The 24,780-nt window shown below is 43.1% G+C and overlaps 1 protein-coding gene across 1 annotated transcript; it reads left to right on the top strand.

The window, feature by feature from the left end:
• The first annotated feature begins 1,424 nt into the window (after window positions 1-1,424).
• Window positions 1,425-21,139, top strand: GCLM (glutamate-cysteine ligase modifier subunit). Its single transcript, XM_063135985.1, has 7 exons — window positions 1,425-1,895; window positions 11,195-11,260; window positions 13,862-13,946; window positions 16,476-16,532; window positions 17,338-17,540; window positions 18,252-18,366; window positions 18,688-21,139. Exons 1-7 carry the CDS (start codon window positions 1,770-1,772, stop codon window positions 18,858-18,860), a joined length of 825 nt encoding a protein of 274 aa, XP_062992055.1. The 5' UTR covers window positions 1,425-1,769; the 3' UTR covers window positions 18,861-21,139.
• The last annotated feature ends 3,641 nt before the right edge of the window (window positions 21,140-24,780 follow it).

Below are 24,780 nucleotides of genomic sequence, written 5' to 3'. Positions count from 1 at the left end.
TACATTTAACATCTTCTCCATTCTAGCTGCAGCCCTCTGGGATGCAGCCAAGGTTTTGTTAGCCATTATTGGAGACCAATAGACAGTGATAAATATAAGCCTGCAGCAGCAAATTCCAAACACTGGAAGGCATTATTTGCATAGAATACCCACAAAAGAGGGATTAGCTATTCCAAGTGTGTGATATAAATAAATTACATTTGATTTATAAACCAGTATTTTGGATTTCATACAAAATGTTATACAACTGGCCCCATTCTAGCATGCATATTTTATGTCTTCTTTATTATACTTAGTAGTATACTATAGCCTAGCTTCTAAGGCTGCAATCCTATGCCAATTTAATTCAGAATAAACCCCATTGAATTCAACAGCCCTTACTTCTGAGTAGGCCCAGTTATGGAAGAAAAAGTAAAATTAAAACCATTTTTCAAGTTCTGATCTTGAATCTCACTGCGTTGGTTCTGCAGAAGACATCAGAGAGCTAGGCAGTAGCCTTGGCTTTGGACCAATGTGTGTTTATCAAGCAACCAGTCTTGGTGTTATACAGAACTGTTCTGGATATTCAAGAAAATAATCATAATCATAACAATAGGGTCAGGGAGATGTCTCTGTACCATGGCACGGTCTGCAAACTTTTGTTCACATTATACAGTAAAAGCCCATTCCTGAAAGCATTCAAATAGTATTGTCCAAACTTCGGATATCTGAAGCACATTCTTATTGGAATTAAAATTGAGGGCTCAATTCTGACAACTAGAAGGAAGTGGGCTTTAAAGAGTGCTTCATATAAAGTGGCAATGGACAACCCTTTTTGAAGGCAAGCAATACTGCTGTGTTTCTGCATTGAGAGTCATTGAATGACCCAGTTTCTCCACCAGTGAAGACAGTATAGAATGAGGGAAGTTCAGAGCACTGGATCATGCAGCGATATATCAGGCAACCTCCTCAGATGGATGTTTGGGGTTGATCTTCAAAGCTTTATCCCCCTTGAATTCGTCTAATCCCCTTTCAAAGCCCCATTGTACTCAGCAGGACGTACTTCTGAATAAACATGGTTTGTTTGGGATTGTATATTGTCCTCTTTCTTGTCCAGAAGCATATGACTTTTCGCAGGCAAGACACCTCCCCCAGATTCCTAAAGCGGAAGGGAAAGTGACTACAGATCTTGTTTGCTTCTGTGTGCGTGTGTATGTTCGGTCTTTGGGGAGAGGAAACCGAGGAAGGAGAGTTATGCAGGAAATGATGAGGCAATCCTAAAACCACCGGCAGAGGGCGCTGGTCAAAGTTATCGCGGTTCCCAAGAGACCGCCGGAGGGGAACGCGCGTCGCGGCTGTCACAGCACATGCTCCTGACTGTCGGGCATGCGCCCTGGCGGCAAGACCTTGCTCTCTGCTGTAGGGCTGGAGGAGCGTGGCTCGGCAGGGATCGGACGGGTCGGGCTGTGCCGCGAAAAGCTCCCTGCAGTGCGGGGAGAACTCCCGCTTTCTTCTGCTTCTGCTGCTATACACACCCACCCCGCCGCTGCCGCCTGAGTTCCCCTCCCCGTACTGGTCCGCCAATTCCGGCTTCCCCCTATTGTGCCCCGCCGCCGCGCCATGTGACCGGGGAAGGTGACAGAGCACTTTTATCTGCTTAGTCATCGTCCCCCCCTCCCTGCCCCCGGTTTAAGAAGATCTACCCCGGGAGCCGGCGGCGGCGCGACCCCTTCCAGCCAAGCCGAGGAGCACAGCAAGGGCAGCGGCAGCGCCGGACTCTGGACGCCCACATGGGGAGCGAGAGCGGCAGCGGCGGGGTCTTGCTGGAGCAAGCGAGCACCCTCAACCTGCAGACGGGCAACCTGCTCAACTGGGGCCGCCTGCGGAAGAAGTGCCCGGCCACCCCGAGCGAAGAGGTGAGGCTGGAGGAGGCGATCTGGCGGTGGGGGGCGGGTTGGGGGGCTGGGTGGAGATCCAGGCAGCCTTTCCGACGACGCTTGATCCACTCATGTAAAGAGTGTGAAGGCTAGGGTCACTTTGCTATAGACGTTCACACAACATGATAATTAAAAATGCTTGTGAATAGTAATAATGCAAAATAAGAACGTCAAAAGGAAAGAACAAGGAAAAAGAACCCCCCCCCCATATATTGATATCTATATACAAGATTGGCTTTTCTCAGTCTTGTGTGGGAAGATGGGGTCCACACCAAACTCAAACCCAGCCTTGTGATTCACTGCCTTCCCATAATAAACATTGATTGGAAGCCCAGGTCATGGACTTATGCTGGCAGGCAGGCAGGCAGGCGTCCTGGTTCTCTTAAGCAAACTAAAGAGACAACATACTGCTTTGAGTAAGTTGGCAGATTTCCTTTTATTTTTTTCATCTCATCAATCATTAAAAAAACCCCATGTAATAATAAGAACAAATCACAAAGTAGTATTAAAAGCCAAAGCTCTTAGCATAAAAGTCATTCTGGCATCCATGAGGGTGTTTGGGAATTAGGCTGGAGGTGACTGGAAGCCTTTCTGGTTATAGATTTGCTCACTTCCTGCTCCACTGAAGCTGGGGAACATGCAGAACCTAAGATGACCTTTAGTAGCTTTAGCGTTGTAATGTATTTGTTTCTGTAGCGGTGCATTTTCCCCATGTGTTGGCCTTCTGTACAAAAACAATCTGCCACTTTTGTCATATTATATGACAAAACTATGGGCCTGTTCAGTTGCGCACTGAGGGTGGGTGGGTAGCATGGAGTGAGACACTAACCACTACAAGGAAGCCTGCCACATAAACAGGATCACCCAGGGCCACATGGTTCCCCAACCCACCCACCCCTCTGTGGATAAATACCCTACCGGGCATCCTCCAGACCCCAAACATGCACCCAGAAGCTGTTCCGACAGAAAAAATGGGGTGGGGAATGGCAGCAACGATCGAGAAACCCCACGGTGGCAAGAGTGTTGCTGGAATTGGCGGTTGCTCTTGTCAGTGGGCTCTAGGTTGCCACCAATTTTTTGTGTTTTTTTTTCACTGAAATGAGCCAAAGTTCCCACAGGTTTCCCACCAGATAACACGGGAACCACCATAAACAATTGCTAATCATATTCCAGAAGATGGTTAGCAGGCCTGAGTAAGTGACCTAGCGTGAAAAGTGGTTTCTCCTGACACACAACACACTAACCCACTGTGGATCATGGTTTTGAGCAATCCGTGGTGGGTTAAGCTGTCATCTGAACAGGCCCTATCTGTTCATAGACCCTCAAATGCTGCCATGCAGTAGGGTTATCAGCTGAAAATCTCCTTTTAAAAACTGAAGCCCATTAGATTTTTAAAACATTACATAAGCCAGTGCTATTTTTTCCTCTGATTCTTTTACATTCATTTTTAAAAATAAACCCCTGAGGAGAACTGAAGAGAGAGGAGTTGGCAAACATTAACTTATGTTCCTGTTGAAGTGTTCATTTTGGCAATTACTTGTTCATATTTTTTTTATTTATTTATTTATTACATTTTTATACCACCCAATAGCTGAAGCTCTCTGGGTGGTTCACAAAAATTAAAACCATAATAAAACTACCAACAGGTTAAAAACACAAATACAAAATACAGTATCAAAAGCACAACCAGGATAAAACCACGCAGCAAAATTGATATAAGATTAAAATACAGAGTTAGAACAGTAAAATTTAAATTAAAATTAAAATTAAGTGTTAAAATACTGAGAGAATAAAAAGGTCTTCAGCTGGCGACGAAAAGAGTACAGTGTAGGTGCCAGGCGGACCTCTCTGGGGAGCTCATTCCACAGCCGGGTGCCACAGCGGAGAAAGCCCTCCTCCTAGTAGCTTATATATATAGTATATAGCTTATATATAAATCTTATCTTTTCTAAATCACACTTTCTAGAAAAACAAATATACCACAATGGTCTAGAAAATTGTTTTTCCAAGAATCTAATTTGTAAGAGCTAATCTTAAAGAAATGTGTTAAAGCCAACAACTTGGCTTTTCAAGAGAGCTTGCACTGTTACTCTGTGGCAGCGAAAGCAAGTGTTGTAGGACCTGAAAGACTAATACATAACCTTTCATGGCCTGCAGTCTATTTCATCCTGAGTTACAGAGATACACACACACACACACACACTTAAAGTATGTACATGGTGGGGGAATTGTAAACATTGAGGTCAAATACATAAACTACAAGTCAATTACTTGTCTGGGCTAGGCACAAATTGATGGTGGGGTGAAAGTTATTGAAACTTCTAGTGAAACTTTGTCAGGGCCTCCTGTCCATGAGTGCAGATAATAAAGATGTCATCAGCGTGTCTCAGGTAGAGGTGAGGCTTTTAGGGACAGGAGCTGAGAAAATGTTGTTCTAAGTCAGTCGTGAAGTTGTTGACAGTGAAGTTGATGACATACTGTGGAGCCATGCAAGCGACCCGTGGCAGTGCTAAAACTATTGAATGTACAAATTCGTGGTTAGCAGCTTAAGTTATTTATTTATTTATTTTATTTATTTACCATACTTATACCCCGCTGCTCAGCCAAAAAAGGCTCTCGGAGCGGCTAAGTTAGCATTCTGAACTGTTGAAAGTTTAATCTGCAAAGGTACTGAAGATTTGACGAGCAGTTATGATTTAACACATCATTTTTGTTTTGTTCGTTATTCAAACTACCATTTGTAATACTAAAGATTTATTTATATAGCAGTCCTCCAAAATGGTTAACTAAATGCATTTCTAGCTTGGCACTGAAGACTTACAACATGTATCTACAAAAATTTGCCTGCCTCACCCTGGTTGTAATTGCAGTATGGAATCTGGTTGTAATCACAGTATGGAATCATGTTGCATCTCCAAGTTTTTATGAGCAGGTAGCGAGGTCATTTCTTTTTTAACCTTCTACAAATGGCACAGTAACACTGCATTTCATTCTTTCATTTGTTATGGCTAATCAAATCTATTCAAAGCTGTTGGACCAATGTGCTCATGTATCCTGCATTTTTTATGACAAGAAAATAAGTATGTGGATTCTCCTCATGTGCCATAAAATAGTTGGGGGAGTTTGCCCAGGCATTTTAAATGCAATGTTTAAAATTGTTGACTGAAAAGTTTTTATGCCTCTAATTCAGTCGTTTTATCCTTACTATATTTGTGTTTTGTAACATTATGTATACTGCCCTGGGATCCCTTGTGAATGATGGATGATTGATTCATTTTAAAACTAAATAAATATGGTGAAATATTGTAAACCTCTGTAACAGCTGAGATTATAAAAGTACAAAGCAGGCATCCCCATCCGGAGTTGAGGTTTTCCCATCTTACATCCAAATAAAAGGCATGAGCATGTAATGGACTTTTTGCTTACAGATTATATTTTTGTGATGTGAGCAGAGAATAAATTTGTGACAACCACAAACCATAATAAGCTTTTCTCCTGTCAAAAGTATTGTAGAAATATCTCAAAAATTGCTTTGAGATGACTTAGAAAAACTATACAACTAACCGACTGGCTAATCAGCTTGCTTATTCTTCCGGGGTTGAGGTTCCATTTCTAGTTTTGAGCATCTATGGAGCCAGCTGCCTGGCTTTGTTTAAAACCTAGATTATGAGGATTGGGAGCCATTGTTCTGCAAACTATAGGCTCCATACCATTCTAGGGTAGTAATGAAATTACATTTGGCAGCTATCCAGTAATGGTCTGCTTGAAATGTAATCAATGCCTCATAGCAGTTCAAAAGGAAGGTGTGTGTTCTTTTACTACAGGCACGGTGTATGCGACTATTATCAGTTCTTGTTTTAAAATACTTAACATAAGGGGGTAATCTAACCCCAAGTTTCTCTCTTTCTCCTATTAAATGACCATATAGACGCACACTAAGGGCACAATCCTATGCATTTTTAGATAGAAAAGAATCCTACAACTCCCAACATCCAGGGAATCCTGTCTAAACATGACTGTGGCTGGCCCAAAAGTCAGCCACTGAGCTTCATGGCTGAGTTGGGGGCCAGAACCCAAGTCTCCCCAGTGCCAGTCCAAAACTCTAACCACTACACCACACTGGCATCGAATACAGGATCTTTTCAGAATCTCTGGCGGATGGAATATGAAAAATGCATGTAATGTTGTTTGCAACATTGCAGCCATTATTTGACTCCTTGTACTTCTACGCTCACAAATTCCAACCCAAACTAGTAATGAATAAATCGAGTATTGAGGATAAAAACTCAGCCCTCAACAACACAGCCTGTGTACTTCAGTTCCCTGAAGGAAGTTATTCTGTCGCTCCCATGAGATGTATAAAACACACTCATCTAGCCCCTCCTGGTGTAACACCTGCCTGAAGCATCAGCTCCTGTTTTCTGATCCTCCTCCTTCCTATCCATATGATTTGTTTCTAACCAGTGCTTAGTTTCAAACCCTGTGGTTTCCAGTCTGACCCAGGGACCCCTGAGATTTCTCAGTGAGAAGTTCAGTAAAACTGGACACATTTTTTCCTGAAAGACTGCTTCTTCACTGCTGCTAATCTTGCCCTGCAATGTGCAGCCGCAGGGTGTGTTATATGTTCGGTGTGTCATAGGGCGTGCTCTGGGTTCGCGCAAGGTGATGGTGAATGCCAATAGCTTTGGCCAGCGTCCTATACAAACTGCGTCTGAATCCAAGCACATGCCCCAGAATCCTTTCCAGCACTCTGGGGTTCCTGAGCAGATGGAGCTCAAGAGGCTCTTCAGCAGACTAGTCAATGGGGAAAGGATTCGCCAAAATCAGGAATTTTGGAAAACCTAGGTCTAAGCTGATAGTGGTTTTAGTAGCTAGGGAAACCAGCCAGATTATAAACTGAAAACAATGTCTAGAGGTGCACATTTTATACTTTATAGGCTATTAGGTTATCCAGAGCCGGCACAACAGGGAATACTATATATTACGGCTGTCAGCCAATTAAAGGATTGGTGGTTAGTCATCAGCCTTTAAACCACTTATCCAGTTAATTGATAAAATTTAAATACATTTGCGTAGTTCCAAAATCTCAGTAAAAAGGTGCTCATCTGAAATTCTAAAGTGCGTGTGAGACGACTTCGGATTCAGTAAACAAGTGCTACCGCTCTAGTCTAGAAGGCAAAACCACATTTGTAATTTTCTTACTCATTTTCTATTACAGTAACACCCAAAACCAAAAGATCGACACACAAAATAAATATGCCTTTAATGTGCTTAAGATTTGCCCTTCAGCCATTGTAATTATTCCGCAACAGTTAATCAACAAAACCTTTTATTTGATTGATCTACCCATTTAAAGCTTGCAGTTTTACTTGGGATGAATTTTTTGTATCTGTAAACAGTCACTCCGTCAAAAATACTCGCACAGCTGCAAGATCAAGCAATAATTTTGCCTCTCGTTCGCTCTCCTTTTTTTTTTAGAACAAGTGTCACCATTGTTCAGATGTGAGCTGAAGCTGCTCTGTCCCCTTGTCAACAGAGAAAGTTAATTAATATCATTAGTCAGGATCAATCTGTCCTCCATCCAGATTACAGTGATGTTGAACAGGAAGTTGACTTGGTTGGCACTTCCTTGTTGTTCTTCCCTTGTTGCTGGGGAGCATGGGCTGGAGGGTGCTGTTGCAGTCATGTCCTGCTTGGGGGTTCTCTGTGGGCAGCTGGTTGGCCACTGTGAACCGAATGATGGACTAGATGAACCCTTGGTCTGATCCAGCATGGCTGTTCTTACATTCTTATGTAGAGGGTACCAGATGGAGACAGATACTTTTCAAATGTAAGTCTCCAAATATGATTGGATAGGATAAGCGAGAGAGTGTTAGGCCACAGCTAGACCTAAAGTTTATCCTGGGATCATCCAGGGTTCACCCCTGCCTGAACACTGGATCCCCTGTGTGTCACCTAGATGAACAGGTTTGACCCCTGGATGATCCCTTAGAAAGAAGACAAGTGTTCCACCTGTGAACTACTGGCCAGTTTTCAGGAAAACACATAGCACAACCTCCCCCAACTTAGCTAGACCTAAGGATTATCCCAGGCAAATGGAGGGGACTTCCCTGCCTGCTCCTGGGATCCCCTGTGTGTCGTTTGGATGCACAGGGATGATCCCGGGACGATCCCAGGATATAGGCCTGGTCTAGCTATGGCCTTAGTGCCATCCAGATATGTTGGACTGCAACTCCCATCAGCCCAAGACAGCATGGCAAATGGCTTGGGATGATGAAACTTGCAATCCAACACATCTGGAGGGCACAAGCTTGGGCATTAGTTTGTTAGGATCCTGGCAAAGAGACTGCAGGAGGATGGGGTGGATCTTGCTAGATTGGATCAAGGCACTTGTGCATACTCAGTAGGCCAGTTCAGACAACACAGTAAACCATGGCGTATTCTGATGAGAACAAGCCACAGTGAACTATTGACATGCCCTCCTCCTTCCGCCCTTCTCATCCAGCATCACGGCCATGATGAGAAACATATAATCACAGTTTTCCAGTTATTTGTTTTTTGATGGCTTTGGCATTTCCCCCCCTTCCCCAAACCATCAGGAATTTGTTGTATACATTATGGTCTTTCTGTCTCTTCCCTTATCCAGGATGCCCAGGTCCATTTTGGGGCCTTAGCTAGACCGGGCGAAATCCTAGGGCGAACCACAGGATCGTCCCTGTGCATCCACATGTTGCACAGGGGATCCCGGGATCAGGGAGGGATCATCTCTCCCTTGCCCTGGGATCTCGCCTTCCCCTTTGGGCCCACTTTTTCCGCAGTTTGACCCGGCTCCGCGCGATTCCTCGCACAGAGCTGGGAGCCATGCACAGGGTGCAGCGCTCCTCAGGAGCGCTGCGCCCATTGGGGGTAGGGTGGGGTGAGCGAGGAAATTACATTATTTTTTAAAAAAGCACCTACCTTTGCGCATGACTGTTCGTGCGCTCCTCTTTCTTTAAAAATATAAAAAGATGGCAGGCGCCACGCCTCTTCCTGAGGTCATCGTACCTCAGATGTAAACAGAGGAAGGATCTCGCATTAATCACAACGCGAGATCTTCCCTCCTCCATCGCGGACTATCAGGTAGGTCTAGCTATGGCCAGGGTCTCACTATGTTCTCATGCAGGACACCTACTTTTCTAATGGGGGAAATGAAGGATGTTTTAAAAGTCCACTGATCCATGTTTACGAGCTCCATCACACCTACTTTCTTTATCCAGTTTTCATCCATGGTTTCCCTCACCATTTCCTTAACGAGTCAAGTGCTGGGCACTTTCATGTCTGTGCATTGTTGCACTCTTTCAGCTGATGTATCTTTTCACCTGGAGAGCTACTATGCTGGCAAAATCTCCCGCCTCACCCCCTACGTTCTCCTTCCCCTGCAGTAAATTTTTTATTTTTAAAAAATAATTCTTTATTTCTGCCAAATACAATAGTACAGCAGCCTAAAACTGTGCAATTATGGTAAAACAACACACTATACTTTCCCCTAAGATCATATTAAACAAATTCCAAGGAAGGGAGGCCGTTTGTAAGAAGCAGAAAGGAACGCATGGAGACAGTTGCTGCCCCTTGGCTTGGGAAAGGTATACAGGGGAGGAAGAGTGAAGGTTTGTTTTGTTTTGCTGGTTTCAAAGGGTGGGCAGATGAACAATCATTTTAACTAATTTCTTTTGTAGAGGTGGTCAGGTCCCCTCCTTTGCTCCAAGGTAACCAAAATGCTTATATTTGCGTAATTTTTGAAGATAAAGAGATCAAATTTGGCATGGTGATTGCTCTTAAGGAGGCCTTTATCCGCCCCAAGTTTGAATCAGATCAGTTCATCCCTTGATTTTAAGGAATTTTTAAAATGGAAATTAACAAAAATGCTTACATCTGTGTAGTTTTTAAAGATAAAGAGATCACAGTGATAGCTCTTAAGGAGGCCTTTATCCACCCCAAGTTTGAATCAGATCGGTTCATCCCTTGATTTTTTAGGAATTTATTAATTCCCCCCCTAAACCCTTTTCCTGATAGTCCACCAGTGCAAAAGTCCACCTGTTTGCATTAGTGAAGGATGAATTTTCCTTTACTTTGATCATGCGAAGCTGTGCATCTCCAAGTTCATAAAATAGAGATCTGCTAGTTCCCTTACTCAAGAGTAAACCTCATTGCTTTCAACTGCATTTACATCCAAGTCATACTAAAATCCCATGCATGCTTACCTTTGAGTAAATCCCATTGAACAGAGAGAGAGATTTAAAAAAAAGCTTCTGAGTGACCACACTATTAAAAGTTAGTTCTATATCTGTTTACTCAGAAGTAAGTCTTTCTCTGTTCAATGGGGTTTACTCAAAGATAAGCATGCACCAGTGGTCTATCAGGAAAAGGGTTTAAGGGAGGAAATTTAAAAAAATCTTTAAAAATCAAGGGATGAACCAATCTGATTCAAACTTGGCATGCTGAAAGCTCTACTTAAGAGCTATCAGTATGCCAATTTTGATCTCTTTATCTTTAAAACTGATGGAGCTGTGGGCAAGGAGGGTGCATTTTCCACATTTCTGTTAAGGTGAAAATGTACCCCTGTTCATGCCTACTCAGGAGTAAGAACATAGAGTTAAATAAGACCTCTCTCCCTGCCCCTTCACGGTTGAGCGAAGAACCACCACGCCCTCCTCTTTTGTTAATGAGACCGCACTTAGACACACACGCCCTCAACAAAGAACGGGATGGTCAGATAGAATGCAACGACAGCAATACATGCATTTATTTCGCATGGAGGGAAATAATCCAGACTTTCCCCACTCCAAAAAGAAATGAAAAATGGAGGGGAAGAGGCGAAATGAGTGCAGGACGTGGGCGCAAAACTGCATACCAGGCATGGCAAGTGTGAGATAAATTGTTGGTGTGATGGAACTCTATATTTGTCCTCTCATTTGTTGTTATATTATTATAGAACAGGGATGGGGAACATGTGGCCCTCCAGATGTTGTTGGCCAGTGTAACCAATGGGAAGGGTTGATGGGAGTTGCAGTCCAACAACTTTGGATGGCTGTACGTTCCCCATCCCTGCTATAAAAGGCATAACATGCACAGTTTGCATTGTTACACAGATGGAATGATGAAGACGGGGGAGCAAGTAGAAGTTGAGTAGGGGCATGCTTAATCTGTACTTAATCTTCGATATTCTGCTGAATTTACTACTTGATCATTGTATTGCATACAGAAACCAAGTGTTAAATAGCCAAAATGTTGTTTTCCAGCTGCGGGATTGCATTCAGAAAACCATAAATGAATGGAGTTCAAAGATCAGCCCTGATCTAATGCAGGTAAGTGATCTTTTCTCTTTCTTGTTTCCTTACTAAATCATTAGCCAAATAATTAAAATTTCCTCTGCCCAGAAAATCAAACCATTACATTTTTTGGTCCGGTTCCAGTTTTGTTCCATTGGTTGAGGCCAATAAAGTTTCTGTAACTGGCTCAGCACATGCAACCAACTGGTTCAGTTGTGGTTCACATGAGAAAATTTTAATATAAGGCATATTATTTATAATGGCTGTTTGTACAGTGTGGTAGAGCAAGCTAGTAAGTCTAAAACTGTTCTATCTACCAGCAATATGTACTAGGAAACATGCATAAAACAAAAATATATAACTAGGGACTTAAATAAATGCCTATTTGTTTTGTTTAATTTTAATTGTATAATCAGAGGCAGGTGATGAAGCAAGCAAATGCATTTTAAAGAGGAAGGAAAAAAGAAAGACTTAGTAAATTATCACAAAACTGTTTTAGGTAATGTCATGTATATATATTTCTACTGATTCAGTAAAACGAAGGAAACAAAGAATTATCAGCCTAAAACAGATGGATCGTCATTTTGTAACTTGCGCATTGAGCAAACCCTTCTCACAAAGGGGAAGCAGATCTTCAATCTAATCCCTGCCTAACGTTTCCCAGGCCCAGCTCTTGAAGAGGGCCAAGAATTGAAATTTGAACCAATCCAAAATAGATAAATCCTCCCAGACATTGGTCTTATTTGTGTTCTCTTTCTGATTCTGGTGGAGTCAGGAAGTGTGCCTCTTCAGGTGTTTTGCTGTTTGGCCAAACCCTTATTCGTAACTGAGAACCTGAATTTGTGTTTCCAGTTCTTATCTGATTCAGGTTCAGCTGAGACTTTCAGATAACGCAAGAGCGCATAACTGTTTTATTGTGGGGGAGCTGGACCAGGGCCCAGTCTCCAGTATTATCCTCCCCCCTTTTTCCTCTCCATGCTGGAAAGAGACACAGAGAAAGGGACTTCAGTCGTGCCAGGAGGAGGAGACGCTCCTCCCAGTGCTGGCAGAGTCCCTGGCTTCACACGTCTCCTGGCACCCCATAAAGCTACTCGGTCCGTTCCAGAGAGGGTGGCTGCTCTTCGCAGCACAGGCTGAATCAGACTGCCCCGCATTTCCACTGTTATCTCCAATCTAAGATCAGAGATAACAGTGGGGGTTCCGCTGCTAACGGAGAACCTTCACTGTTACCTCAGATCAGAGAGAACAGTAGGGATATGAGGTGGATGGACTTGGCCCTCACCAGGAAGAGTGGCTGATTTCCCCACACAGGCAAGTCCTACCACCCTATATCTTTGCTGTTACCTCAGATTGAAGATAATAGCAGGGGCCTGGACTTTGAGCCTAAGCCCCATCACCTGGAGGAACCTCAGGAGGCTCCACAAGCTAGATTGGGATGCCCATGGACTGGATCCACCCCGCAGGGTGGAGGTTCTGCACCTCTGAGATAATGGTTTAGATTCTGTTCCATTCCAGGAAAAAATAAATTTCGTCCCATCTTTTGGTTCAGTTTGGCTCCCTGCCTCTGGCACAACCTGGCTCTGTCCTAATTAAATGAAATTAGTTACTGGCAAGGCAAATACTGTTTCTGGGAATTAGAATACATTAGCTTCAACATAATTCCTTGTAATTTAATGGAGCTTGATGTGCTGCTTCGTAGAGGAGCTCCGCGTGTATAGAGCTCCTTCCAATGGAGACATGGCTGCAGGGAACCAGGGCTGGCTAAGGCCTCCCCACAGCACCCCTCACATGTTCTTTAGATGAGTGGGGAGGGTTGTCTGAACCCCTTCTGATGGAGACACAAGAACAGGATACTGAGCCATGATTGTGTCTGTAGGATGTTTGCCATTTTGCCTTTTAATTGTGCCAGGGACCTGTGTCCAAAGAACTGGTTGGTTTATGTGAGCAATTGGTTTATGTGAGCAATTTATGGCTCTCCAACTGTTTTGGCCTACAGTACCCCTCAGCCCTAGCCAGCATAGCTGATGGTGAAGGATCATGGGAATTGTAGGACAAAATATCTGAGAGCCACATGTTGCCTATTCTTGATGTGAGCTAATCCCACAGGCAGCTGGTTGGCTACGGTGTGTGGACAAATTGCTGGACTAAGTAGGCCTTTGGCCTTATTCAGCCAGAGATTACATTTCAGCCATCCCCGTGTCTATTTTTAGTTTTAACAATTCAAAACATATTTTAAATGTTTTGTTTCATTTGTTACATGGATGCGCAGGCTGTCCTTCGAATCTAAATGTAGGCTTAATGTCAAAAGACGGCTCGCCAAACCTGAGGCTGAGGATATATCAACAAACTGCAGGCAAGTTTGAAGCCTTCCTTCACCTTCCCTCACCATTACTGGCCCTTCCAGTGGGAGAAGGTGAAAAGCTCATTGCAGTCTGTCTCAGACAGGGAGTTTGCAAGGCTCCTGTACATAACCATTCCAGCTGAAGGGCAGTTGTGTGTGTGTTTTTAATATAAAAATGTGTCATTTGTGAACGTCAAGGTTGCTTTTTATATTTCTTTTTCAGCTAACAGTATATTAAGGGTACTTAGCTGCTAATACTGATAGTCTTCCCTTGACTGTTGCTTATTTATTTGCAGGAGATGCCAGAAATCCTTGACTGTACTCTTGCTCAAGCAATAGAAAAAATCAATTCTGAAGAAAGGGACGAGTTGAAGGTTTCAGGTAAATGCAGTTGTATACTTGACTCGGGAGAGAGCTGAGAGGGCCAGCCCTGGCTTAAGTTGCAATCTTCTTGGATACAGAGAGTCATCAGTTTCTGAAGGATTATGAAATTTGAAGTGTGAATCAGTTGGGAAATTGAGGAAGAGAAAATGTCGCTTTCTGCTTTGTGGAGAACGGTACCACTAAAAGGCACAAGTTTGTCTGCTGTAAAAGCTAAAGTTCATTGAATTTTATGAATCTATCATCTGGTTGATTTGTTCGTATTCCTTAATAACTTACCTATTAAGCATGATTTAGCTTGTGCAGGCTTCGGGCTTTTGCACTCTCCCCTACATTCCTTCCCAACGAAATTGTAAGAAGGAGTTTGGAAATGTTCACTTCTGTGTTTAACTAACTGCTGCGTCATGTTATGTCCGAACTCCGTCAAACTGCAGTTAGCCTTAACTATGCTTTATGAGGCCATCTTGTTCTAATAAATGAGCCGTCTGTAACCTGGTGCCTTGTAGAAGTTTTGGCCTACATCTCCCAGCATTCTTGACCACTGGCCATGCTAACTGGGGCTGATGGGAATTGAAGTCCAAAACATCTGGAGTGCACCAGGTTGTGGAAGACTTATGTAAACCATAGCTAGGATTATCTACAGTTTAGGGCTTGTAATAAATAAAATAAATAAATTATATGCAATGCTAATCTGATTAATCAAAAACAGAAGCAGAGGTTTTTGATTTTCTCATGATTGCGCTGGATCAGGAACAGGAAGCACATGAGCCTGAAGCGCACACAGAGTCACTTTCATAACACTACGCCATGGTTTTAGTGTTATGTGGAAACACAAGACAAAGATTGGGTTCTCACAACATGCTAACCCACACTCGGTGGTTGAGTGTGAGTTGTTGCTGACCTGTGGGTTGTTTGTTGAACCGTGAGTTAGTTTTCTCAAAGAAGCCACCTTGAGAACCATGACTTGTTGTTGGGTTGCTCAGAATGGTTAACAAGCCACACTGCTTGATTAACAAGCCACTCGGTGGAAAATGTCCTGGGTTCAGACATCATACTAACCCATGGCTGAACAAACAACCCACGATTCAACAACAATCCGCACTCGACCACTGAGAGTGGGTTCGTGTTGTGTTATCAGCCCCAAAGAAAGCGCTACCTGAAATGAGGTTTTGATTCTGCATTCTTTGCACCAGGGAAGCTGTAATTTTCAATTTACATGCCTGTACATGGCAGCAATCCACATAATCATCTTGTAGCCTCAGGCAATGCAAATACTTTTTTTTATGGAAGTAGCTGATGAGGCATAGCAGGTACCGCAGGATAGTGGGACCATCTTACAGCTCTGCATTGCGATGCAGTCTTAAAACAGGGTGACTGTTCATACAGAGGTAGCTGCAAATTTAAAAGTAAATGTTGTTATTGTAGTAATGTATGTTGATGGGTCTTTCTTGGGCTTGTTGCTGTTGGTGAGGCAAACAATCTTGCACATGCTTCCTTATCAACAAGTTAATGAACTATTTTGAAATCCACATTTTTATCTGGAATAATAAGACCAGCTCAAATCATCTTTAACATTTCCATCAATGATTCTGTAAGTCTACCTATCATAAAATATCTGATGGCTGTCATAAATGAAATAAAGAAGTTGATTTTTATGATCACGTTCTAATCTAGGCTGAGCCATGAGCTGGAAAAAAGCAAATATCTCCTCGATGCCATTGCATATCTCAGCCTCCCTAACCTGTGGCCTTGCTGACTGGGAATGATGGGAGTTGTAGTTCAACACATCTAGAGGTCACCAGGTTGAAGAATATCAGGAGCTCATCGGCAAATATTTCCATGGCCTGGCTTATGAAGAGATAATAACAGGGCTGTTGTTCACCAAAGGCACCTGATCTAACACGTCTTATAATAAATTGCTTTGAAATCTCCCAGCATTTCTCTATTTTTCACATCATCTTAACAGGAGCTCTGTGCCCATCGGGGGGGAGTGGGGAAATTATTATTTTTTAAAAAAACTTACGGTTTGCGCAGGAGTGCTCGTGCGCTCCTTCTCCTTTAAAAAACTGGTGGGCGCGATGTCCTCTTCCCCCTGGGACGTCACACGCCGCATGTAGACAGAGGGGGAGATCTCGTGATAACCATATCACGAGATCCTCCCCCCTCCGTCGCGCTAGACCCGGTAGGTCTAGCCATGACCAGTGATTGTGTGTGCGGTGACTGGCATCATAGGGTCATAGGAAGATGCCATATATCAAGTCAGATCAACTGGACTATCCAGTGCAGTATTGTATACACTGTTTGGCAGCAGCTGGGTTTCACCTGATTTCCTCCTGCATAGCAATGCAAGAGATTGAACCTGGTGGGGCCATCTGCACGGAGAAGGTGTGTGTATACCACTGATCAATGGCTTGCAGTATACGTAGAGTTGATTTGCTGTTAATAGCCAGAAACAGCTGGCTTTTAGATGTGCGCTATCACAGTAATAGATGCTGACTTCCTTTAGTAACTCTAGTTTTTCTTTTTTAGCAAAACTGTTTATCGCAGGATCAAACACTTCCTCTATCAGAGAAGCTGTCGATATGAGTAAGTTCAAGACTGAAACACCAATGCCTCTCAAGTGGTTCCTTCTAGTGTGTGTGTGTTTTTAAAGTCCTTCCTAACTACCTTCCTAACTACGCTGGGGGTGGTTCTCTGGCGAGTTTTAAAAAATCATAATGAATTTTGTACCTTTTTGTCACTGTCTTTGAACTGAACTTGGCAGACAGTCAAAACATGTAGACTTTGCATCCTGCAGAAGTAAATACAAGTTTGTTATTCTCTGAACAAAATCTGGATTTTTAAAAACTATTGTTGCATTTCCAAAGGAAGTTATGAACACCGTACACTGGCAAAGATTAGACTTTTATTTTTCTTATAGTAATGTTTTGGCATTGCAAGCTGCCTTACAGTACAGAGGAGAAAGTTGGAAATACTACACTTTGTTAATAAAAAAATGAATTTATAGTTGTCATGCCAGACTTGGGTGCATGGGGTGCCATATACCTCTTCTAAGCTTCAGCTAACTCTTAAAATAACTTCCATGGAGTTTTTTAAATCTTAACACACTGATGAATATTCAATTGTAGACCACTTCTGGTTCTTACTGCCTTTTCAGCATATTTTGCTTTGATTTAATACCTTTTGTGCAGATTCTTTGTCATTTAAAACATTGTGTTGCTGGAGTTTGTACAAGTGTTTGTATCTGCAAGGATTTGTGTGGATTTACAGACTTGGAGCATGTATACAAGGAATAGAATAAGTGAGTTGGAAAGAAGTAGATTTCTGCTTCTGAAAACCTTTTGTAATTCTTTTTGTCCTACTTACCCAAGAAACCTTTCTCTTCTTTTAGCATGTTCTGCCCTTGGTGTCGACCAGTTGGATTCTGTCATCATCTCTCCTCCTCCAACCGAAGACGGAATTAATCTTTCTTTAGAATATTTACAACCTTACTGGGCAGAGCTTGAAAACCTAGTTCAAAGCAAAAAGATTGTTGCCATAGGGACTTCTGATTTAGATAAAACCCTGTTGGAGCAACTATTCTTGTGGGCGGAGGTAAGAGGCAAACTGTTGAACTGAAATAACCTAGTAATGCTGCTTTATTCTGCTAATATGTTTTGCTAAAAATCTTATGAAATCAGATCTCATTTTAAACAAAATGTAGACATTTTGTCAGCATGATGGGCAAGTTGCTAATTGCACCCCACATGTTTAATGCATGAAGGAAGTTTTATTTATTTATTTATTTATTTATTTATTACATTTTTATACCGCCCAATAGCCGAAGCTCTCTGGGCGGTTCACAAAAATTAAAACCACAGTAAAACACCCAACAGTTTAAAACACAATTACGAAATACAGTATAAAAAGCGCAACCAGGATAAAACCACACAGCAAAGTTGATATAGGATTAAAATACAGAGTTAAAACAGTAAAATTTAAATTTAAGTTAAAATTAAGTGTTAAAATACTGAGTGAATAAAAAGGTCTTCAGCTGGCGACGAAAGCAGTACAGTGTAAGCGCCAAGCGGACCTCTCTGGGGAGCTCGTTCCACAACCGGGGTGCCACAGCGGAGAAAGCCCTCCTCCTAGTAGCCACCTGCCTCACTTCCTTTGGCAGGGGCTCATGGATTTGTAAAATGAAAATGAAAAAATCATGGAGTATTTTTATATATGCCATAAGGAATCAGTTACATAGAGTGCAATGCAAACACCATAATAGTATCTTATATATGAAGGAAAGCTGACATCTTTTTTATTTTCTAGGTGAAACCAAGCAGTAACCAGGTAAATCTCGCTTCTTGTTGTGTGATGCCACCAGATCTGACTGCATTTGCAAAAGAGTTTGATATCCAGCTGTTAACTCATAATGATCCAAAAGGTAATATCATGTTAAGAACAGAAGAATTGCCTTGCTAGAGTAGACCAAAGATCCATACATGCGGTGGCATTCTAAGATCATGAAAACGTTAACTCTGTTATCCAGAATTCCATATTCTGTGTGGTCCACCAGAATTTTCAGAAAAAGAACCCATTCTGGGTGCCTTAATTGAAAGCCAGAGCATTACAGCCAAATCCTAAGGGGTCAGTTTGACCATGAGTATGCTGCTTGTTTCATTGGGGCTAAAAATATTACTACTTTTGAATGCTGGTAGCACAGTCTCCTAAAAGTACTCTTCTCATGTCCCTGTTCTAACTTTAGAACTGCTTTGCGAAGCAAGCTTCCAAGAAACACTTCAGGAGAGTATTCCAGACTGCCAAGCGCACAAATGGACTCCACTGTGGCTTCTACGATATTCAGTCATTGTGAAGAGCAGAGGAATTATCAAATCTAAAGGCTACATCTTGCAAGCTAAAAGAATCCCATTGTCTTAAGATTGATCTTAACCATAGCCTGCTTATGAGACACCATATCTCTACTAGATATTGCACCAAGCTGCAAACTGGAATTTGTAAAGACCAAAAGTTTTTATCATCAAGTATTTGGCAAAATCCAAATTACATAGTGATATAGCAGTCGACACCATAGTTGTCTATCCATTTCCTTTTCTTTCATATATGTGTTCTATCTTGAGATCAGTTTGCTCACATGTGAAATACTGTTTTCCATTCAATTTAGAGATTATATATACATAAAATATTTGGAATATTTTACTGACTAATATAAACTAAAAATCTGACTAGGTATATTTTGATTGAAATATTTTTATTTGCAAGGAATAATGTAACTTGTTAGACTTTACTGCTGCTGAATTGATGAATTTAGGAACACTGGTAAAACAAGCAACTTTCCAATATTAGATCAGTGGTACAAAACTAAGTGTATGCAAGCAAATTGCTTAATATATACATGGATGCAATGTATACTTGATTCCTTCCCTCCCATCATAGTACAAGAGGCCTTTTACTTGGCCTTGCATAACTTTATCTTCTGTTCTGTGCCACATTTCTCTTGGCCTATGTCCAGGAGATAGCATATTTCTGTTCGAATTGGAGAGCATTGGTCAAACAGAATTAACTTTGTTAAAGCTTGTTTTGCTTTGACAAAGAATAGCACAATTCCTATTTTGAGAACCATAAAAGGCTGATTGTGTTTTATATATAAATTTCAGCATTGCACTCAATGTAATCATCAGGCAGTTCTGGGGACACTCAAAGGTAAATGTGCTCTCTTTAAAAGCAAACCAAAGATGACTTAAGTTACACACATGCAATGTTTGTGTTTTTGCCAGAACAAGTTTGGTGTATGCTGTTGACTGCTTGGCCTAAAGAAATGGATGTAACTAGAAGCAGCCTCCTAATTTTTCATCTGGAATATCTCCAAAGAGAAAGCCTTATTAAGACTTCTGTACAAAGATGTTTTGGGCAATATCTTATGGGATTGCTGCCTGCTAGATGGAAGCCTCCACTCTCTGAGGCTTCCGAGTAACCTATGCCCTGCCTGGCTACTGCTGGCGAGGTGGGAAGAGTGATGGAGGCAATTTTCATCTCCATTACCCCCACCCCCGGTAGATGGGCTTCTAAACCCATCTAGAGAAGTTGCACTGCTGGGACAAGGCAGGATAGAGCAGATCCTGGCTTCTCCCCCCTCTTCCCACCACTGGAACACCTTTTTTTTTACTTCTGCAAGGTCATCCGAGGTCATTTTCACAGTCTTGGAAAACAGGCCTTGTAGTTCTTTATGTGGTAGTGGGGAGGGATCGATTCACATCTCAGAGTGTTCCTGCCAAAGTCATAGGAGTGTCTATGGCTTCAGGAGGGGAAATCCAAAAAATATGATGTCCTTGGGACATTCTCCCAGGAACTATAGGATTGCTCCCTTTGTAAATTTTGTGTGATTTGGATAAGGTTAAAATTTGTATCTGTTTACCTATTAATGCACCAATGAAAGTTTTCATAAAGGGGTGGTGAACTTTATCTGGAGTCCAAAATTTTGCGTTCTGATAAAAATAATATTGTTACAGGCAGCTAGACGGAATAAATGCTTTTTACTGTCCATCATACCATATTGACATACTTTAATCCATTCCAGTGGGTAAATTTCTCATGCTTTTTTAGATGATTTTGAATAAGGGAGATTAGCATGTGGTGGTGGTGGTTGGGTCCTAAAATATTTTAAGCATGCAGTGGACACTCTAGATTTCAACTGTTACTTTGAGTTTAAGTTCCATTGAAATAATTGGAGCACTAGTGGTTAGTAATGCATGAAGTCATGTACCAAAAGTCATTTGAGAGGAATCCAGGAAAACTAATGAAATTGATTTGATTCAAGCTTGTCCATCAGGATTCTGGAGTAAACTTTGATTTGCTGCTTAAAATAACTGAATAACTCTGGAGATATTGATTATAAAGTAGTATATTATTGAATGTTCTGAAAAAGTGTTGTTTATGCAAAATTGGGGTTGGAGTATGAAATGGGTGAAACTGTAGAAATCTACAGTTTTATATAGTCTGCGTCAAATTAACTGATCTTATTTAAACTTGTGTACTAAATGTACTTTTTACTAGTTTGAAATTATTATTGCTTTTTTTAAAAAGAGCTTGCTTTACAGAAATCTGGTAACTGTTTTTCCTTTGCATCTGTGCAGACTTCCTGGTTCTGTTTCACTTTGGGGGTGGAAAATAAAGATTTTGGTCCATTTTTTCTCCCTTAACTACCCTTCAGTGAGTAGTGCTGGTTGGAGTACAGCAGTTAAAAATAGTAAAAAAAAATTTTTTTATTTATTTATTTAAGGATTTTTATGCCGCCATTCAGCCAAAAAAGGCTCTCACGGCGGCTTACAAAAGTACTTCTTGACAGTCCCTGCCCACAGGCTCACAATCTAAAAGACATGACACAAAAGGAAAGGGGATTGGGAGGGAGGAGGAGGAGGGGTAAAAGGAAAGCAAATTCAGGCACTACAATCTTAGTTGCAAAGTTCAGCAGTTACAGTTCACAGCAGGAGGGAGGGGGCTGTCAGCTGGAGCTGGACCCAGGCACGGTGGAGAGGGGCCTGGCTGCTGCTTCCTCCCTCACTGGTGGCCTCTGCAGAGACAGTTGGTAGCAGGAGGGAGGGGGCTCTCAGCTGGAGCTGGACCCAGGCACGGTGGAGAGGTGCCTGGCTGCTGCTTCCTCCCTCACTGGTGGCCTCTGCAGAGACAGTTGGTAGCAGGAGGGAGGGGGCTCTCAGCTGGAGCTGGACCCAGGCACGGTGGAGAGGGGCCTGGCTGCTGCTTCCTCCCTCACTGGTGGCCTCTGCAGAGACAGTTGGTAGCAGGAGGGAGGGGGCTCTCAGCTGGAGCTGGACCCAGGCACGGTGGAGAGGTGCCTGGCTGCTGCTTCCTCCCTCACTGGTGGCCTCTGCAGAGACAGTTGGTAGGAGGAGGGAGGGGGCTCTCAGCTGGAGCTGGACCCAGGCACCGTGGAGAGGTGCCTGGATTGAACTCAAACGTCACAATCTGTTTTAAACTGTACACATATTGTCTGAAAAATACACACAAATGCCAACATGTGAAAGCAGAACACATTCTTGCTGACACAATGGAGAAAAAGATCTTTCTTCAGATATGTTTCGATTTGAACCAAGGTTTCACCTGAGCACCTGCTTTCTGTATTTCATGCTCAATGCTGGAAAAGGCGAATAACCACAGGCTGCCTAACACACCTGTATCCTAATTTCAAGGTTCACAGGTATGTTTGAGCGCAGCTGAAAAGAGAAAATGCCTAAAGCTGGAGTTTCTATTCTGCACTGAGCACTGTTAGGCTGTCTTTCTAGATTTCCTTCACTATACTTCCCTCCAAGTGTAGAAAACTCCCATTTCTGGAGCAGTATTTTCCTTCAGATGTTTGTGAAGGTAATTGAAATAGATTTTAGGTACTCAATCCAAAATAAGTCCTAAGAGTGCCCAGAACCAACCTCTCATCCCACACTAATTAAGACCATGGTGCTTCCAGATGGAGGGGTCCTAGTGCTAACATTTAGAAGCCATTGTGCAACTCTTCCTTTTTCCTTTCCTTAACAGATTTTCTGAGGTAATTAAAAAGATAAAAGAAGTAAGAAAATGTGGTAGGGCTATAAGGGGAAATGACACCTGAAGCCCCATAAAATTCTGTGAAGGACTTAGGGGAGTGATGCCCTAAAAGCCTAGTCTAGAAGCACCCAGCTGGTCATCCTAGTAAAAACATAGATGTTCTCACTGAGACAGTAAACCTGCATGGGAGCAAAATCCCAACTTGGTCTTTTATGTCACTGCTAGCTTAACACTAAACTGCTTTACAACCTTAACTAGTAGGGCAAAATCTATCAATTTATTGCTTGTACTCTGCTCATCTATTTTTAGATTATTATTTTTTGGGGGGGGAGCACCAACCTCCAGTTCTATCTTCTTTTCCAACAATATCTCTAGCCTGAGAGGCATTCTTAGAAAATAAAAATGATAAGAGGCTGCAACCTAATGCTTCATTTTAAAGTATGCCCAACTGCCCAGAAAAAAGAAAAAGTAAGCTGGAGTAGTAAGGAATGTCCTTATTTATTTATTACATTTTTATACTGCCCAATAGCTGAAGCTCTCTGGGTGGTTCACAAAAATTAAAATCATAAAGAGCATAAAAACAACCAACCATCTAAAAACACAAATACAAAATACAGCCTTGGTGGCTGGAGGGGGTGGGAGAGAGAAAAAGCTGTGTGCTTTGCCTGTGCTATGTATAATGTGTGTGTTTTGCATGTTTTTATACGATGGGAGATGTATTATTAGCTGGTTGCTTTGCTTTGATGTGGAATGGATGGGTATTTGCTGTGCGGGTTGCTTACAGGGCCGGTGCTACCATAGAGGCCACTCCGGCGGCCGCCTAGAGCGCCTGGCGCTGCACAGCACTCACACGCATTGTTGGCTGTGAGCCGGCCCAGCCCACCCTGAGGATTCAGCTGGGCCTGGGCGGGCGAGATGACGCTGGGGTGGGGTGGCGGCACCACGTTCAGACTTCCGCCTGGAAGCTGCCCTCCCAAAGCCGCTCTAGTTGTCCGGAAGCCGCTCTCCCAGAGCTGGGAGGCCACCACTGCCAGAAGAACAAAAAGCACGTGGCGAGCTCGACCCTGGCCCAAGCCAGCCTCTGCCTTACTCCCGAGGAAGGGTCACCGGGTCACCTTGCCTCTCTCCTTAAACAGGCCGCGATGTCCAGGCAGGCAGGCAAGCGGGACTCCCTCTCCCTTCCCCCAGGAAAGCTAGGGACTTGTGGACTCCTCACAAGGCAAATACTCTCCTGCTTCCCGATCCTGCGTGCGTGGATCAATGGGACTTGCATCCGAGAAAGCGTTGCACCGGGAGGCACCAGTGCAGCCCAATCCGCCTATGCCTCCTTACTCTGAAGCTTATTCTTCCAAGTAAACGTGCGGAGGGGATCGGGATGCCAGGATGCATAGCGGTTGCGTTCGCATGGAAGCAAGTCCCAGTGAATTCCAGACGGCTCAGTCCCAAATCGAAGTGAGCCAGTCCCAGCTCTCCACTTGTCGCACACATTCGGACTTCCATGAAATTGGGGTGTGTGTGCAAGTATTTCGCCTTGCCTAGGGCGCAAAATAGTCTGGCACCAGCCCTGGTTGCTTATCTGAGTGCAAACAACTGCTCAAGGGAGTAATTACCTGGGTGAGTGAGGTAATATCTCAAGGGCATAGAATCATAGAATAGTAGAGTTGGAAGGGGCCTATAAGGTCATCGAGTCCAACCCCCTGCTCAGCTACTGCTACGATTGTGGGTGGGTGGAGCCATGATTTTCCGTGTATCTAATTCTGTTACTTTACACACACACACACACAACGTCTGGACCGCTTGAGGGAAAGAACAGTGGAGCATAGTAGTGTGGAGCGAGTAGGGTAGCCTGCATTCATCCCAACAACTTTGGGGTGGGGGGTGTCACAGCGCAGAGGAAGTCCTGCCTCTTGAAACTGACAAACAGTTACACGTTTTCGAAGAGTTTCCTCTAAAAACAATAGTAACAACAATCTCGCCATCTTTGCCCTGTGCCAGTTTCACCGTTCTTCGTTTCCCCGGCTTGAGCGGCTGACTCCCGCCTGCAAGCTTGGCGGGGCATGGGGAGAAGCCTAGACCAGGAGTAGGCAATGTGCGGCCTTCCAGATGTTTCGGACTACAGCTCCCATAATCCCCGATTACTGGCTTTGCTGGCCATTTCATGGGAATTGCAGTGCACCAGATTGCCTACCCCAGCTTCTCTGGCAGGAACCATCGAGCGAGCAGGAAGTTTTCCGCCGGAGCACTTAGGAAAGGCGCAGCGACCTGGAAGCGAAGAGAAAACGGC

The sequence above is a fragment of the Elgaria multicarinata genome, chromosome 1 (genome assembly GCF_023053635.1).
Source record: "Elgaria multicarinata webbii isolate HBS135686 ecotype San Diego chromosome 1, rElgMul1.1.pri, whole genome shotgun sequence".
Taxonomy (NCBI): domain Eukaryota; kingdom Metazoa; phylum Chordata; class Lepidosauria; order Squamata; family Anguidae; genus Elgaria; species Elgaria multicarinata.
The sequence above is the reverse complement of the archived record's forward strand: the minus strand, read 5'-3'. Positions and strand labels throughout refer to the sequence as shown.